Source organism: Meriones unguiculatus, chromosome 18, assembly GCF_030254825.1.
Source record: "Meriones unguiculatus strain TT.TT164.6M chromosome 18, Bangor_MerUng_6.1, whole genome shotgun sequence".
In the NCBI taxonomy this organism is placed as follows: Eukaryota; Metazoa; Chordata; class Mammalia; order Rodentia; family Muridae; genus Meriones; species Meriones unguiculatus.
The window spans coordinates 23,464,576-23,481,986 of NC_083365.1; the positions used below are offsets into that span (position 1 = coordinate 23,464,576).

General features: G+C 42.8%; 1 protein-coding gene across 4 annotated transcripts in view; it reads left to right on the forward strand.

The window, feature by feature from the left end:
- The window catches only part of Fsip1 (fibrous sheath interacting protein 1), a 117,542-nt gene that overhangs the window by 25,110 nt on the left and 75,021 nt on the right, over nucleotides 1-17,411 (forward strand). For 3 of the 4 annotated variants that reach the window (XM_060371512.1, XM_021661325.2, XM_060371513.1), the window contains exons 9-10: nucleotides 1,914-2,072; nucleotides 10,222-10,359. In XM_060371512.1, the coding sequence (XP_060227495.1) occupies nucleotides 1,914-2,072; nucleotides 10,222-10,359 (297 nt within the window). The remainder of the gene's footprint in view (nucleotides 1-1,913; nucleotides 2,073-10,221; nucleotides 10,360-17,411) is intronic. The other variant, XM_060371515.1, reaches the window with a different exon arrangement.

The following is a 17,411-nucleotide window of genomic DNA, read 5'->3' on the forward strand; positions in this document are numbered from 1 at the left end:
CTAGGTTACCTCCCAGACTACTCACTTCTATACAAGTGAGTGGATGAGCCTGGCTAGGGGGTCACTAAGCTACCTGCTTGAACCTAAATGGGAAAGGGGGTTACAGAGGTCATCTATGGTTTCTTTCTCAGGGAGGTGAGCCTCCTGTAAGCCAGAGAGTTTATGCTTCCCACACAGGCCAACAGTGTTTAGGTGGTGCTTGCTAGACAGGCAGCACCAGACAATGCTACCTTCCGTTTAATATATGAAGTTTCTTGCTGCAATTGCCTGGTGCCTGGACACCAGTGTTTCTGTTGGGTTTCATCAATAGGTTCCTTTAGCTCTAGCTTCACTAAAAATAATTTCACTCAGGCAAGAGTTTTAAATTAATTGCTATTTAGTCATTGATTCTATAATTTAAGTTTTGGTAATTATTTATCACTTAGATCAGTCAGTGTTTATATCAATTTTATAATTGTATGTGGTTTTATAAACTGGTTTTATAATAAACCAGTTTCTTATTTGTGACTAATTAGGTAATACTGCTTTCCTTGTAATTTTAGACTTTTAGGCTTTTTACAGTTATTATTTTTTTACTGTGAAAAAACCCACAACAATGTAATAAACATTAGGTCAGGTTTCTGGTGTGCAGATGCCACAGCTGAGCGCCACTGCGGCCTCCCTCACTTCTGGGGGCATTGGCCACTAGTCCTAATAAACAAGGGAGCAGAGGGGAGGAACTGTGGGTTTGGGGGCCTGTGAGCATGAATGGAAAGAGCCTTCCAGGATCAGCTTCTGGGATGCAGATGAGTTTTATTCAAGGTGAAGGAGGTTTATGTAGCACTTTTGGGAGGGGGGGCGAAATCCAGGGTGGGTGAATGTCATTGGCTGAAGGGCTAAGGTACTGAGATACCTCAATTGCATAGGAAGGCACTCTAGGGATCCCAGGTACTTGCTGAAGCAGAGGGTGTAGGGATTCGGGCTCCCCAGATGAGGCAGAGAAGAGGGAGTACCGCCCCCCGCCACCTGCTGACAAAGCGAGTCCTCCATTTCACTGAGCTCAGGGCTTTCCCGTCCTGAAGGACTGCAACCTTAGTGACATCCAACATACCACTTTTCACACATTGTTTCAGTTGTGCTGTCCTGAGTCTGAGAACTCCTGGGTGCACACTTTGTGCACATTTGGGTTGATATGCCTTTGCTCGGCAAATACTGATGTGCAGTAAATGTTTGGTGGGGCATTTTTGAGTGGGTTCTATAAATGGGTCTTATTTTTTAAAGATTTATTTTTATGTATGTGTATATATGCATGCTCTGTATGTGTGTATGCCACAGAGGCCAAAAGAGGGTATTGGATCTCCTGGAGGTGGAGCTGTAGGTAGTTGCGAGTTCCCTGATGTGGGTGCTAGGACCCAAACCCTGTTCCTTTGCAGAAACAGCACCAGCTCTTAGTCACTGAGCCAGCTCAGGGGCTGTGGTGATTGGCTGCTGTTAGATTATAATTGTTTATATCTTAAGGTAAGTGTAGTTCACTACATATTAAGATTTGGGACAAAATTTATTTGGGCATGAAGGCTAGTTTAGGCCAAATTATTTTGGTTTATTGGGAAAAAGTTTGAAAATATCGTTATTTATGATTGGTTAAAGCTATTTCTTCTCAACATGTTTGTTTTTTTTTCCCCCTAAAGTGGAAGAGTGATTATGTGAAAGAGGACTGGTCTATGAGGCTGAGACACTCCACAAAGACCATCTGTAGACACGTTGTACGGGGTGGGAAGAGAATAAAGTCATAACCTTTGCTTACCTTTTACTCCCTGGTCTGTGGTGTTGTGTTTTATAAGCCCTCTGGGCTCTGATGGAGAGCTCTGTCTAAAAGGAATGTTCTGAAACGATTGTGGCCTGGGAATGACCTGGTAACCTTGGTTTCCTCTTAGGGCGATCAGTGTGGTTGGCTGGTCCCAGGAGAAGGCTATACCCTTGCCGACACCGAGTCTCAGCAACTTGCTGAGATTGACACAAAGCTTCAGGAATTCTCTGTAGTCTCTCCAACCGTCTTCAGCCTTTCTCCAAGACTCGAAAGTCAGAGCAATAAGGTATTTTTTGTTTTGAGGGGGCCAAGGGAGTTGAGACAGGGTCTCTCTTTGTAGTCCTGGTTGTCCTGGAACTCACTGGGTAGATCAGGCTGGCCTTGAACTCACAGGGATCTTCCTGTCTCTGCCTCCCAAGTGCTGGGATTAAAGACATGCACCACTACGCCTGGCCAAATGATGGTGTGTTTAACTCAATAACATGCAGGCTGTTGAGGTTAATGCAAAAGCCACTGCACATGCTTTCTAATCAACTGAAGAGGGTTCTTCCCAATTGCTCTTTTGTGAGTACAACTGCAAACATTTTAGCTTTCTCAGCAATGTGTGTTCATTGTGGTTAGTTCTACTTTCTATCCATTTTTCTTTCAGTTGGGAATTTGATGGAATGGGGCAATTGAGAAGCTACTTATTTTAATATTATCATATCTTTATGACTTAATATAGTTCTTGATCATGACTAGAAAGAAGGAAGAGAATTAATAGTGTTCATTAGTCCCTGACAACCTTTCCTTTTCTTGTTCCTTTGGTATTAGATGTGAGCAGAGCCAGTCATGGGCTCCTTACTCTGTCATGTTCTTCTGACTCCCTTAGTAACAAGAATGAAGCTTTACTGTGATAGTGTTTCTGACAGCTTTGCAATAAGTAGGAATGGCTCCCTCCAAAGTTCTCTTACGAAGTGTAGAGAACAGAGAAGGAAGGACAGCGCTTTACACAGCAAGGTTCCTTCCTTGTGCCTCTACCTTCCCAGTTCTAAAGGTCCCTCTTTTGTGGGGGTTGGGTGGTAGTATGAAGAGAAAGTGTCTTGGTTTGTGTGTGTGTGTGTGTGTGTGTGTGTGTGTATGTGTGTGATTTTGCTATCTCTCTTCCAGCTTTATAAGCCTCACCAAATCAATTTTCATAGTTACTGATGACTGTGGGGCTTTTTTGTTTTGTTTTGTTTTTGTTTTTCAAAAACTTTAAGTGTCACTAACTTGTAATAAGTTTATTCTAGAAGATACTAACTGCTAACTGAAGGTTAGGGATCTGAACATGGATCTGGACCAGTTTGAAACTACCTCAGCCAAAGAGCCTGTCAAAATGAACTGTCCCAAAGGAACAGTCCAGTATGGGTGGCACCTTTGGGGAGCTGTCGCAGCTTCTAAGAACCAAGAGGGGCCATTCTTAACCCTTGAGGTAGAGGTGTTGTTCCCAGCACTAATTGCTGGGTTGGGGTCAGAGTTCCTGGAAAGAGAGGACTGGAATACGCACTGTAAATGAATGAGCCCTGGGTCTTTGACACAGGTTTACTAAGTGCGTTTTGCTTGTTTTACTAAGTTTTGCTTTTTGGTAGGAGACAGGTAAGATGGACCATAAAGCTGCCCAGAGGTCCCTTCTTTCTTTTCCTCTTTCATCTGACTTGCGGATGCATTCTTAGCAGAGCTGTGAGCTAAAGCTTCCGTGTTCCTGAAGACAAGCTGCCCTTGTCATGGCTGTCAGGCATTCTTCTTGAACGAGGCTGAGAATTCAGACATCTGTTCAGGCCCAAGAACATCAGATAAGCTATGAGTCTTTGCTAGCTTTTATCATCATCTAAATCACATTTTTCAGAGTTCACATAAATTATTCGAAACATAAGAAAAGGAAAAAAATCAATGGACGACTTTGGTTGTACACTGAGATCATACAGTTTAATGTGAAATAGCACTTTTTTTTTAAACAAAGAAAAGAGAAAACTGCATTTGGGATTTCCACTGAATGCATGAACAGAACAGGAGCATACCAGTTGCTGAAAAGAAGAAATTGATGCTTTTTTTCCCCATGCAAAACAGTCTATCATTTGGACGTGTGTTCAGTTTCCTCCTGGAGCTTCTAGCTTAAGCCAGCACTGCACACTGAACTTTCATGTAGAAATACAAACCTGGCAAATGATTTTGGGTTAATTATTTTTGGATTGTGACATCTTCTGAATAAGAGCACTGAGAAGAATGCATAGCTCTTTATCTCCATGTAGGCGGTGAATGAATGGGTTCCAGTCTGTCATTGAGCACAAACACTTAGCATTTGAATCACTTTATTTTCATTCTTCTGAAGACTGTTAGGCTCATCAGTAGTTTTTCTTCATGAATCTTTAGAAGAATGTCTTTTAAATGGAGTATAAGTTCCTCCTTAAAGCCTTATTTGTGTTTGTGTGTGTGCATGTGCATGCAGATGCTAGCAGAGGCCAGGAGAGGGCATCAGAGCCTTGAAGCTGGAGTTGCAGGCAGCTGTGAGGCACTCTTGAGTGTTTCGCAAAAGCAGCAAGTACTTTCAACAGCTGAACCATCTTCCCAGTCTCTTAAGTTTCTACTTTCAAAACAATTCAACAAACATTAATGAGGGCTTACTGTATACTAGGAGTTACATTGGCTTAAAGATAAATTTGACTACTTTGGAGCACAAAAACTTCAAGTAACATTATTTAGACTGAGCAGGTCATGTTTAAGAAGATATATATATATGTATATATATATATATATATATATATATATATATATGCATGTAACAAACAATAAAATAATAAGAGGCCATGAGTTTGAAAGAGAGAAAGGAGGGGTTATATAAGAGGGTTTGGAGGGAGGGAGAGGGAGAAAGAGGGAAAATGATTTAATTATCTTACAATCTCAAAAATAAAAGAAAAAAATGGAAAAAGAAACAGCCATTTTTAAAAAGTCCTGCTTCCTGTTTTAGCTCTAGCCCTTGTTCTGTGTGCCAGGGCATTGATTAGAGGTTCTGTTAAACTTCCACTCCACTATTTAGAAAATGCAAACTGTTAGGCCCCAGGATTGCTCAGCCGTTCAAAAGTCTGCCTCGAAAGTGAAAGCGTGAGGACCTACCCGAGTTTGATTCTCAGAACCCACCTCAGAAAAGCCACAGAAGACTACCACCACATAGCGCAAGGTTGGAGCCGGAGGTGGCGGGGCCAGTGAAATTCACAGATGGGTTTCCGTAGGCCCACAAAGTGTTGACAAATGTTTGTGCTCAACATTTAAAAGTTAGGTGAATTCAAACGAAAATGCTGATTTCTAGTTTTTCCTTGAAAAGTTAGAAAATGTGGCAACACTTCACCCGATTCCTAGTCAGGCAGCTAGTCGGGCAGACTGACCTGGGTGGCAGGCATTGTTTTCTCTGGGTCCTCCATTTTCCATTAACAGTCTGTATCATGTTGTCAAGAAAATGGTTTTCTGGGTAAGTTGAGACACAGGCTCCCTGACGTAGCTTCTGTGGTTTCTGTGTGATGTTAAGTCAGTAGGGAAGGAAACCCATGCTTTGAGGGTCTCTAGAAATGATTAGCAAAGCTCATTGCGAGGGGTGTGGGAAGCGCCACACTTCTCCTGGCCCTTAGGAGTTGCTGGTTGTGACCATCCTTATATCAGCCACATGCCCGGCGCTTCTAACTACTGAAAACATTTAAGAGCAGCATTTATCTTCTGTGAAAACAAAGCATGTGGCCACGTTTAAAACAAAAAATGTTCTATTTTTGCTGCTGCTGTAATATTAACAATATCATGTGATTGCCGTTTTCTCATGTGCTTTTAATTCCCATTTTATCGGAGCCAGAGAACCAATCGAAGCTGGTTTTGTTCATAAGATCTGTGGGTTAACTGTGTTTACCTGTGCTTATCTATCTGTTGAATTGCCAACAAACCATTCAGTCATTTCTCCGTATTGGAAATCACCCTGTAAAACTGAGTGATGGCACCTAATTTTGTTTTTCTCATTTGTAGATAGAGTAGATTCCAGCCTTCTCCAGAAATATCTATGATATGAGAGTTGTGTAACATTCAGTCTCTTAAATCCTCAGCAACTGGATTCAATAATAAATGCTATTCTTTTTTGGCTCTTGTAAAGACATAGAGTTTATTCATCTCTCATGTGACCAGTCTTACTAAATCTAGAATTCCACTTCATGGGTAGAGTTCCTCCCCCCTCCCTGGTCAAAGAAGAGTCTTCAGAAATGGCTCTCACTGACAAGAGGTATTTCTTTGTTCTCAAACCAACCAATTTAATTGAATATAATGGCTCTCCTTAACTTGATTTATTATCCTGTGCTTGGAATATTAATTCTTTCACACAGTTTGGTACAACTAAACAAAACAAACAAAATGAAACAAAGAAAAAATAAACCAAAACTACTAACTATTTGGCTGAAGAAAATTGTATTTATATTCATCTCTTTTCTTGCCAGAATCACACAACTGCTGACAGCAACAATGAATTTGGCTTGTTTGTTTCTTTCTCAACACTAGCTAAAATTTAGGAGCAATTGAGCTCTGTTTGACACGTAATCCTGAAAAACGTATACTGACAAGGCCTTTCTCCCCTACATTTAACGCACAGGTTCAAAGCAGGAATGCAGTCTCCGCTCAGGCTATGATAGTTAGAAGCCTTGACTTTACCACCCTCCAGAAACCGTGGCAGTGTGTCTCAGGAGCACTGGGCTTTCACTAAGGAATAAACATGAACTTACTTCAGCATTCCTTGCTTCTAGAGCCGGGCTGTCAGAATTTTCATTTTGATCTGGGAAATAGCTCTTGCTCCCCTTTTTCACAAATTGTTTTGAATTTTATATTTTGTTTTCCCGTGATGCCTCCAATGCCAGCAAGATTTCTTTTATTTCATGGCCACCTTCCAAGATGATGAAAAGTCTGGTTTGAAAAGTTTTCTTCAGTATGTTTGGACAACTGAGCCATGTGGAGCAAGAAATAGGAGTGGCTTATAGACATGTAAAGAGTGAGCCTAGACATCGCAGGGTGGGCTGACAGTATACACACAGGTCTGTGTCCTTAACACGTGGCTTCTTTGAATATCAAATAATTTAGCGAGCTCTGATAATATCCTTTGTACTTGACTTATGAAATGTGAGTGTACTTAGCTTCAAAGGCCTCTTTTGGCTCAGCCAACATCACAGATATTTTTTAAAGGCTAAACTCAGAATCTCTTGGCAATCAATTAGTCAGAATAACAAATATCAATTTACCTTAGGGTTAATTCTTTTTGCCATTAGACACTCCTGCTACGTCAAGGAGAACCTTTGCCGAATTCTCTGTAAAATCCTTCTTGACTGTCTCATGGCCACAGAAACAATCTATTGCTTGTAGAATCTGCTGAATTAATTTTCAAAGATCATGAAGACTTGTGTTTGCTGTCAGAAAAGAATTCCCCAGCACCTGGCTTTTGTTGAATCTGCAGCAAGGTCACTTGACAGCACCAGTAATTAATTTTTTTTATTACTTCCTCTTGACCTGTTTTCATGAAATGGTGTTCTTCAGATACTTGAACTAGATGGTTCTGGTGTCAAAGAGTGTGCATAAGGAAAGGAAGGTCTCACATACCCTCCAAGTCTGAGTACAGAGGACTGTAGAGAAGGCAGTAGAAGTTCAGACCCGAAAGGCAGGCGGGTGTGGCATCTTAATTACACGCCTGATTGCTCCAGCAGGGCCAGAGCCAAGGTCTGACCTCCAGGCCTGCATGGATTCAGCATGGAGAGACTATCAGAGTAGAACAGAAGTAGGGTTGGTGGAAGGCTATGTTTGCTTCAACATTTGAAAATGACCTCTCTGCTTATAAAATTAACACATTTACTATAGAAAATTAAAGAAACATAAAAAAGCTATTAAAGTTGTACTGAATACACACACATTCCCCCTCCCCTGGATATAGGGTTCCATGTATGCTAGTCAAGTTCAACCACTGATCTATATTCCCAGTATTGATTAATAATGAGAATATTTTTTTATCAAGTTAATTATTGTTAAACCTTCTTCCAGTTTATTCCTGCGCAAAGCTAGCTAGCTACCTACCCACTTCCCCAGACAGTTTGGGACAAGAAACAGAAGGCAGAGCCAGCTTAGATTTCAGATGCTTGTTCCACTATGTCCAGTTTTTTCATGGGTCCTGGGGATCTGAACTCAGATGGTTAGGCTTTCGTGGTAAGCATTTTCACACGCGGAGCCAATGTTATCTAATGTGAATTTTGCTGACATTCCTTATAAGTCTGATCAAACATTAATTGTGATCAAAGTTAGGAGAGCCAAAATTAGGGTTCGCTGGTCAATGCTTGTGCGGGCTCAGGGTTCCAGTGTGTGTTGGGACACAACAAGGCCAGTGATGACGCTGCCCAGGCAGTGATGTGTGGTACGAGCGAGCAGTGAAGGAACAAGTGAGTAAGATGGGCGTAAGAACAGACTTTCCTCTCTAGGCACATCAGCGAATACTTTAGGGTGGATATATGCCCGAGCTAGATCCAAATGAGTTAGTCTCTGAAGGGAGTTGAGGGTGGAGGCCCCAGGGTAGTGGGGAATTAGCAGCTGAGAGTATGGCTGAGGTATGAATCTGAGACTGAGGAGTTAGGCACTGCCCTGGCCATACCATGCCTTGTTGCACTGGTTCTCTGTAGAGGAGGAAATCAACGGGATGACTGGCTGAACTGAGGCCCTTTCCTGGGCATGAAACAGTCTCTAAGGTCAGTAGCTCTAAAATCGATTGCCTTTGAGCCAGGGTTTCCCAGGTGGTGGCTGGCGGCCACACTTGTTCATCAACCGTGGAGATAACACTGAGTCACGCTGGAGTTTGAAACTCGCTGGTGAATGGTCTGAATTTAGGCAGCAAAAAGAATGAGGTGCTGCTGGGTGGTGGTGGCACACACCTTCATTCCCACCACTTGGGAGGCGGAGGCAGGCAGATCTCTGTGAGTCCGAGGCCAGCTTGATCTCAGAGGCGGAGAAAGAGAGAGGGAGAGAAAGAGAGAGAGAGAGTTCTAGGACAGCCAAGGTTATAGAAAGAAACCTTGTCTCGAAAAACAAAAACCAAACAAACAAACAAACAAAAAAAAAAAAGGAATTATGGGAAATACCATAAACTAGAATGCTGAGTGCTTTTGATGACTAGCTATGGCTAGGGAATGAAAGCAGAGGGACCCAACTCCCTTGGAAAGTGACCAGAGATGTCTCTTAGGCCATTTTCCTGTACGGCAGCTGGAGGAGGATGCCTGTGGGAAAGAGAGGACTTCAGTTTTAGAGAATCAGCTTACCACCAAGACTCGTCCACTCCTAATCACCTAGAAATTCTAGTAACCTTGAGCGACTATGCTTCTGCCAAGAACCATGTGATTGACAGCCACGAAGCAGTCATGAAATGCTTGCTTTATACACTGCTTCCTGTCTCCAAACGCCACGTCCGGCTTGTCGGGTACGGAGATTGGCTGTGCGTCTGCTATGTGCCGCGATGACTTTGGCCCGGTCTCATTTTCATTTCACAGAGTGTAAGTGTGGAGCTCAGAGAGGCTCATTCAGCTCGGTGATGTCGCCTCAGGAGCCAAGTAGAACCAAGATTCAAAGCTTCTGACGCTGCCAGCTCCAAGTTCTCCCAGTTATTATACTAATAACAAGGACAGACAGACAGAGAATTTACACGGTACAGCAGCAGCTGCGGTTGCCTGCACAGTCCCACGCAGCCAAAGTCCCAGCACAAGAACTCAGGAGGCCCCACTTCTGACTGAGGGGCTTTTGGCAATTGATAGCTCCTGGGGGAGGGAGGACCATTTTTCTTCGGAGGCATGGCCACTGGTGGCTCGTTCATGCTTCAGTGGATGGCCCCACAGCAGAGCGCATGTGGGCAGCATGAAATAGAATTAGCGGGTTATTTTTTCTGGAGAGGAGAGGACTTGAAGTTGGGAGATGGGCATCGTGGGGGAGATCCGGGGAGGGGTTGGAGGCGTGACTGGGGAGTGGATATGCTCCTAGTTCATTGTATACGTGTATGAAGTTTGCAAAGAATTAGAGAAATTAAAGACAGTAGTGAAAATAAAATGTATGTGCCAAACCCGAAGCCCAGAGAAGCTGCAGTTTGTCTACTGAGCAGAGGGGCTCAGGCTCCTACTCAGACGTGGTCCTTCCCCATGTACCTTCCCCCTTTTCAGGTGACCACAGGTGCCGAGTTTATTTTCCCATTTGTTTCATGTGTGTTTGGGCTTTTGATTCTTCAAATAGGAAAACCTGAAAGAACTGTAAGCGTGGGTTGCAGGGAAGAGGGGTTGTTTGAACAATGCAGTGGACTCTCAGGTCTGGGTAACGTTGGAGAGTCTGTGGCAGCCATGCCTTGACCAGCCTGTGAGTGAACTCTTTTACTTTTAAATTAGGAACCTGACCCCGAGGAAGAAGAGAAGACTACGGAACCAATTCTAGGAGAAAAGATACTCCGGGACAACAAAAAGCAAAGGGATCAGCAGTCTCGGCTGAGAGCCATCGACGGGGAGCTGAGAGAGCTCAACGAACAGGTGTGGTCTCTCGTCTAAAGCGATGGCAGACATTTGTTGTGCCGAGAGAAAGTTCAGTTAGATTGTTTTTATGTGCTGCACTGGGCGCGAGAACTTGCCAGTCAGTTTAAATAAAGGCTAAAGATAATGACTCAAAGGATTCAAGATGAGGTAATGATACAGTAATTTACATAATGTAACCTGGAAAATACTATCTGAACTCAACAATGACTCATGAACTTAGTGGTCTGTTCTTCTATTGTGGAAAATTTTTAGTTTTCCCAAAAAGACATTTTTATGAATTAAGTTTAGTGCTTAAATATTTCTACCTTTTGTTTCAATAAATACATTGCTAATTTTAATACAGTACAAATAATTTTAAGCCTGTTGCTTATTTTTTTTTTAATTTAAAGCTATCTCAGTATTGATGACAAGTTATTCTTTTTTTTTTTTTTTTTTTTTTTTGCGTTAAGAGTCTCACTTTTCAAGCCCACGCTGGCCTTGAACTTTGTGTTTAAGGAAGGAAGGGGTTATTTCGGTTTACAGTTTGAGGGACAGCCTGTCACGGCAGGAAAGGTGTGGTGGTGAGAGTGGCTTTAGCCACGAACTATGGCAGTGGGAGTCGAGGCAGCTGGTCACATGGGCCCTGAAGTCAGGAAGCCGAGAGAGCAGATGTACAGCTCCTGCAGGCTGGCCTCCAGGAACTGCTTGCTTCTTCTGCGTTGTTTTCTTATCCTCCACTCTAGTGGAATACCCTTTCGAGAGCACGGCTGCTTAAGCCGCATGACCTGAGGTTATATACCTGGAAGTCACAGCTGTATAAAACAACTATATAAAGGAATCTCTACGGACAGTTCTGTCATTTGCCATACAAAGGAGAGTCCCTGGGACATCTCCCTCTTGTTTTCTCCTCCCTCAGAGAGTTGATTGCTATTGGTTTTGGTGTTCCACAAGCTTCTGGTCCCACCTAGGTTTCCAACCAACCCCATTCCCCTTATATTACTTCCTAGAGTTATAGTCCTGTTATGCAACTGTCTGTTGTAGGCACTGTGGTTATGATCCACATTGCCTGGGCTTCAGTGAATCTCAACTTTGTGATGATAGTATATTGTGAGCATTTTCTCCAAGGGGAGATGTGAACAATGTTCACCCATCCTTCCCAAGGTGCTAATGACAAACTAAAGTTCCACTGCACCAAAGTTCACCCTGGGGAACCAATGAGGCTATTAGGCTTTACAGAGTATGAGCAAGGGGTTATGGGCAGGAGGATGGGTAAGCTTCAAGCAGGTCCCCTGGAAGGTGTACACCCACTATGGCTGCAGAGATGGAGGCCTTTCACAGGCTTCCCAGGCCTAGATACTCAAGGTCACATGAGCTTAAGGCAGAATCTCTGACTGGGAAGAGTCACTGGATACTCAGATGAGGGTCCAGAGACCCACTTCACCCCCTGCTTCAATGAGGGAATGTCAAGTCATAGTCAGTTGTAGTGATCTGCAAGCAGACACATCTGGTCTTAGGAAGATGGCAGCCTCCAAAAGTAGAGACAATGGGCATTGAGTTGAGACAGAGTGAGGAGAGCTTGGATAATTGAAATGGAGGGTCAAAGAGGAAGGGAGTTGAAGATACCTATGATTTCATAACTAGAAGAAAAATGAATGTAATATATGTATTCCATATGTACTCCAGATGGCAGCTTGGGCTCCCATTGTCCCTCTCTGTTCCATTTTCAGAACTTACTCCACATAACAGCACGCAGTGCTATGCGACTGTCAAGTGTATGAAGTAGATCTCTACATCTTGAAAAGAAGATGTATAGATACATAAGGAGAAAGATGCTGATGCGTGAATCAGTGATTGATAGTTGTGACCCAGGTGTACTGAGAAGTCATGGGAAAATCCTGGCCTGATGTGTGTCATGTGCTAGTAGTGACAGCGTTTAGTGAGGACAGGGGTGATGGAGAGGTGAAGAAAGAAAATAAACTTTTTATGACATCCTAAAATGAAAAGCGTATTGGGATGGCAGGTGAATTTTAAATTACGTTTTGCATTTTTCTGTATCTCCCCAACTTTAAAAGATATCTAGACTTTGCACTTGTAAAAAGCATGAATGCTTATAAAGATGAGAATTTATACTCCTGCCTGATCAGTGATCTTTCAACAGTTCGAGACTGTCATTATAATGAATGAGATTTAGTGTTACTGGTAACTCAGGTTCACATGCCCGTTAGACCAAAAATATCAGCACTGTGATGTGATTGTGTGTGACTGGGGATGGTATGGATTGGGGGGAGTAATATTTGAACATATTGGTAGCTTTTTAAATAGTTTTTTCCCCTCAGAAAACAATTGACTAATAATTACAACAGTGACTTCAACATGATTTATATTTGGCCCATATAATCTTACTTTTAGAAATATTTTTAAAGACCTGATATCCAAGAAAAGCCAAGCCAACAAATAGGAAACAACATAAATGTTCTCTAGTTAAGAAATGCTGAATCAATTTATGCAACATGAGTCCAACTAAGACTGTGGCAGGACAATAAAAATAATGCACCTCATCAACGTATGACTTTCACGTGAAATGTTTGATAGAAAACACAAAAGTCAAGGTCGAAGGGAGATCTTACCAGCTCTATGTAATGTATATGTATATACATGTTATTGTAGTGTATGAATAGCTTAATTAGATAATTTTCTGCTTCCCATTGATTTTTTTCCCTTTTCTGCTAAGGGAAGAGGAATCTTAATCAAGGATATACTATAGTTGCATTGTATCATTTAGAGATATTGTAGTGTATTGATGTAATGATGAACTTCTTAATAATTTAAGAGGTAACCTTAATTTGTGTTTTATCTAATCTTTCTAAGGTATAGAATGTCCCATATGATATTAAGTTTTTTTTTTTTTTTTCCTTAAGAACATCTCTAAGTTCTAGACTGAGGTAAAAAAAAAAAAAAAGTGTCTTTAAAGAAGTAGTGTGATAATTCCACCTTGCACTGCTTTCAATTTTTAGTTTTTGGATTTTCAAAAGAATCAGCGATCCTCCACCGCAAGCCTGTTATTAACACAATGAAGAGTGGTTTGTTAGCTTTGTGGGGGCAGGCTCTTCACGGTTCCAGTCATTCCAAAAGCACCCACGACACTTTTCAGATCTTTATTGTGTCTCCATTGAGCCTTCTCAGAGCTACTACATCTTTGAACATTCCTTCCTGTTTCTGTTTCCTGGAAACCACAGTTCAGCCTTGTCTAGTGAACTGTGTTATTATTCCGTCAGGCTGGTTAGTTCTCTAAGCCCCTTGCTAAGCATCAAGGATAAGAATGTGGCTCACCTCCCCCTTCTTTCATAAGATTCCCCGCACTCTGACCAAAGTTTGGCTGTGAGTCTCAGAAGACAGGAGTCCCACAAGGAGAGGAACAGAACTGGAAAATCTGGGCACAGGAGTCTTTTCTGAGACTGATACTACAACCAAGGACCATTCATGGATATAACCTAGAACCCCTGCTCAGATGTAGCCCATGGCAGCTCAGTATCCAACTGGGTTCCCTAGTATGGCGAGCAGGGCCTATCTCTGACATGAAGTCAATTGCTGGCGCTTTGATCACTTCCCCCTGAATGGGGAGCAGCCATACCAGGCCACAGAGGAAGACAATGAAGACAGTCCTGATGAGAACTGATAAGCTAGGGTCAGATGGAAGGGGAAGAGGACTTTCCCTAACAGTGGACTGGGGGAGGAGCATGAGAGGAGAAGAGGAAGGGAGGGTGGGATTGGGAGGGGATGAAGGAGGGCTACAGCTGGGATACAAAGTGAATAGACTGTAATAAATAAATAAATTTTTAAAGAGTGTGGTTCACAAAGGGCCATCAATCCTAGTATTCTGATTCTTAGTTTGACAAGTGTCTATCATTTAACCTGCTATTAGAATATGCAGAATAGCACCTAGCCCAAAGACCAGGGGATTTGCTTTGCTCAGAGAATGGGTTGGAGGTCATACCTGCAGGTGTTAATCACTGGCAACTCAACTGTAGAGAGCCTAATTGTCACATGGGCTAGTTCTGTAGACCAGAAACCCAAGTACTGAGCAGAGAAATGATTTTTCAGAAGCTCCCGGTAGTTAACAGTAGACTTGAGCCACCCCTCAGTTCTTCTGGTACCTTAGTCTGTGAACTTCTCAGTAAATACAACCCCTAATACGTCTGTGTGGGTCCTCCATTTTTTTGTGTGGGATTTGTGATCACCTCATGGACTGTGCCACCATGGCTGTTTATTTAACATGTTGGTTCTGGGAATTGAATTTAGGTCCATAATTGCCTAGCAAGAACTTCAGCTGAGCCCTTTCCTTAGTGCACATGACTCTTATTAGCATATTCTCAGCTGTCACCAGTCTCTTGGTGTGCCCAATTTATGAATTAAATGTACACATGTATGCATAGGAGAGAACATAGCAGAGATAAGGTTTGGTACTAGTGGGTTTTATGCACCCATTGGGCTCTTGGAACATACTGCTTTTTTAATGTTGTCACCTAAAGATGCTTCTAGCCCCAAAGAAGGGATTGGCTAAGGCAGTGACACATAGTGACAATCATCAGGGGTCTGCTTGCTACTGGTGGCTAAGAAGCTTTCCCTAGAGTATAAATCCAGGTACTCTCTGCTTGATTAAGGACGATTTACCGACTGGCGGAATGGATTTAATGCTAGCACAACTCTCCTGCTAAAGCTAGTAGCTGACATTTTGAAGGCTGACACCGACCAGTAGACTGAACTCAGTCCCGCCTTTGTGTTGATACCAAGGCTGTGGCTTTGAGTACCCAGACTTCTGGGACTCAGTGTCAGGACATGGCTCTCCTCTCTCTGTTTTCTATGCAGCCGGTATCTCCTGGACCTTGACTCTCTCTTGATATGGCCAGGTTCTGCCTTGGTGTTTAGTTTATTACACACCAGGGGATAACATGGAGGCTTCCTGACATACTAGACCTTGTGTGTATTAAATTCCCCTGCTCCCAGTATCTTTTGTCTATATGACATGATACCGTTTGTCTCCACTACTGTATTTTTGACGACACTATTATTTTGGGAGAAGATGTGACACATGAAAAATATGGTCCCTGAAATTCTATTTGAAATTTTTATTTAAAAAGTGGTTCAAGGCTGGTGGGTCAGAGTATCTGCTACCAGGCTGAAGTGATTTGAGTTAAATTTTTGGGATCCACAAGGTAGGGAGAGGACCTACTTCTACAGGTTGTCCTGTGCCCTCTATGTGTGGACCATGGCACACGAGCACCCCCACACATACACACATGTACACCAAAATAAATAAAAGTGAAAAAAGTTCAACTTTTTAAATTTTTATTTATTTATTTTTGGGGGTTAGTTTTCTTTTCTTTTCTTTTTTTTTTTATTATTTAATCAATTTACAGCCTGATTCCAGCTCATTCCCTGCTCTTCTCCCAGTCCCGCCTTCACACCTCCCTCTCCCCATTCTCCCTTTTCTTTTGTTCAGAGAAAGGTGGGGAGCTGAGGGATACCAAACCACCTTGGCACCTCAAGTCACATCAGGGATAGGCACATCCTCCCCCAGAGGCCAGGCAAGACAGCCCAGTTAGGGGAAAGACATCCAAAGGCAGGCAACAGAGTCAGAGACAGCCCCTATTCCCATTGTTGGGGACCCATATAATGACCAAGCTGCACATATGCTATGTATGTGTAGAGGGGTCTAGGTCCATGCAGGCTCTTCAGTTGGTGGTTCAGTCTGTGTGAGCCTCCATGGGATCAGGTTAGTTTCCTCTGTCGGTCTTCTTTTCATGTCCTTTACCGCTCTGGCTCCTGCTGTCCTTCCTCTTACATTAGCCATAATGTACAGGATAACCATGCTACAATCCACAGACTCAAAGAAGCCAAGGAGGGCTCAAGGAAAGATCCCTGGTTCTCACTCAAAAGAGGAAATAAAATAGACATCTGAAGTAGATGGAGGGAAGGAGGAAGGGAGCTGTGTGGGAAAGGGGGTGGGGGATCAGGTGTGGGGAAAGGGGGAGGACCTGGAGAGAGAATAGGTCAATGGAAGAACTAGGAAAAACCTGGGTCTAGGGAGGGAATCAGAGTGTGTGTGTGTGTGTGTGTGTGTGTGTTACATACATCTTTGCTGGTTGTGAGTGGATTGGGGTATAGTAAAATCTCTCCTGAGACTTTCTAAGTAGAACCTTGGTTTTGAGTTTGCACACGCACTGCTCATAGTTCTAGGTCTTAAGTTGGGGGAACTCCTAGCTTCTGGTTAAAGAAAAGGGAAAGGCCCCTGAAGAGTGAAGTTTAAGTCCAGACATTAATTCTCACAAGTGAAGCTGAAGGAACAGGAATCCACCATAGAGAACTACCCGCTTCCTCTCCCTGCGGAGATGTAAGGGAAAAGTCGACCGTGAGCAAGGGTTAACAGAAAAAACACTGTGGAGTCACTTCCACACAGACCACAATGTTTGGAACGTCTCGTTTCAGAATGTAACACCACTTCATCTAATGTGTTTAAAGAAATGAAAGGGGCCCCGGACTGGGGCAAAGAATATTTGAAATGGCGTCTAGTAGTGCTTACACAAACGCAAGCGTAATGAGAAAGGGTGTGCTTGGGTTGGGCCTTGATCTTTTATAGAGAGTTCTGGCGCTTTCGCCTGTCACGCTCCTCTTTCTGTGGCTTTTCTAAAGCTTTGTGTTGTTGTTCTTGAGAGACCCCCTTCGATATTTTCAAACCAGTCCGAGAAACACTGTTCTGCAGAACTGTAGATAACAGGTGTGCACACAATAATATGTATATTATTATGACCTCCTCAGGATAATGCTTTCATCGCAGAAGAGCTCAGCTTTCCATTTACTCATGCTTCCCTCCCCTCCCGTGAGCTCTAGGCAATTCTGATCTTTGCATTGGCCCATTTTACCCTTTCCACACAGTATGGGCACACAGCAGAAATAATACAGTAGGTAAAATCTATAGATTCGTTGTCGTCACTTACATCACACATTCATATCTATTAAAGACTTTCTCTGTTGTTTAATGAATCGACATACTGTGTTATCACTAAGCTACA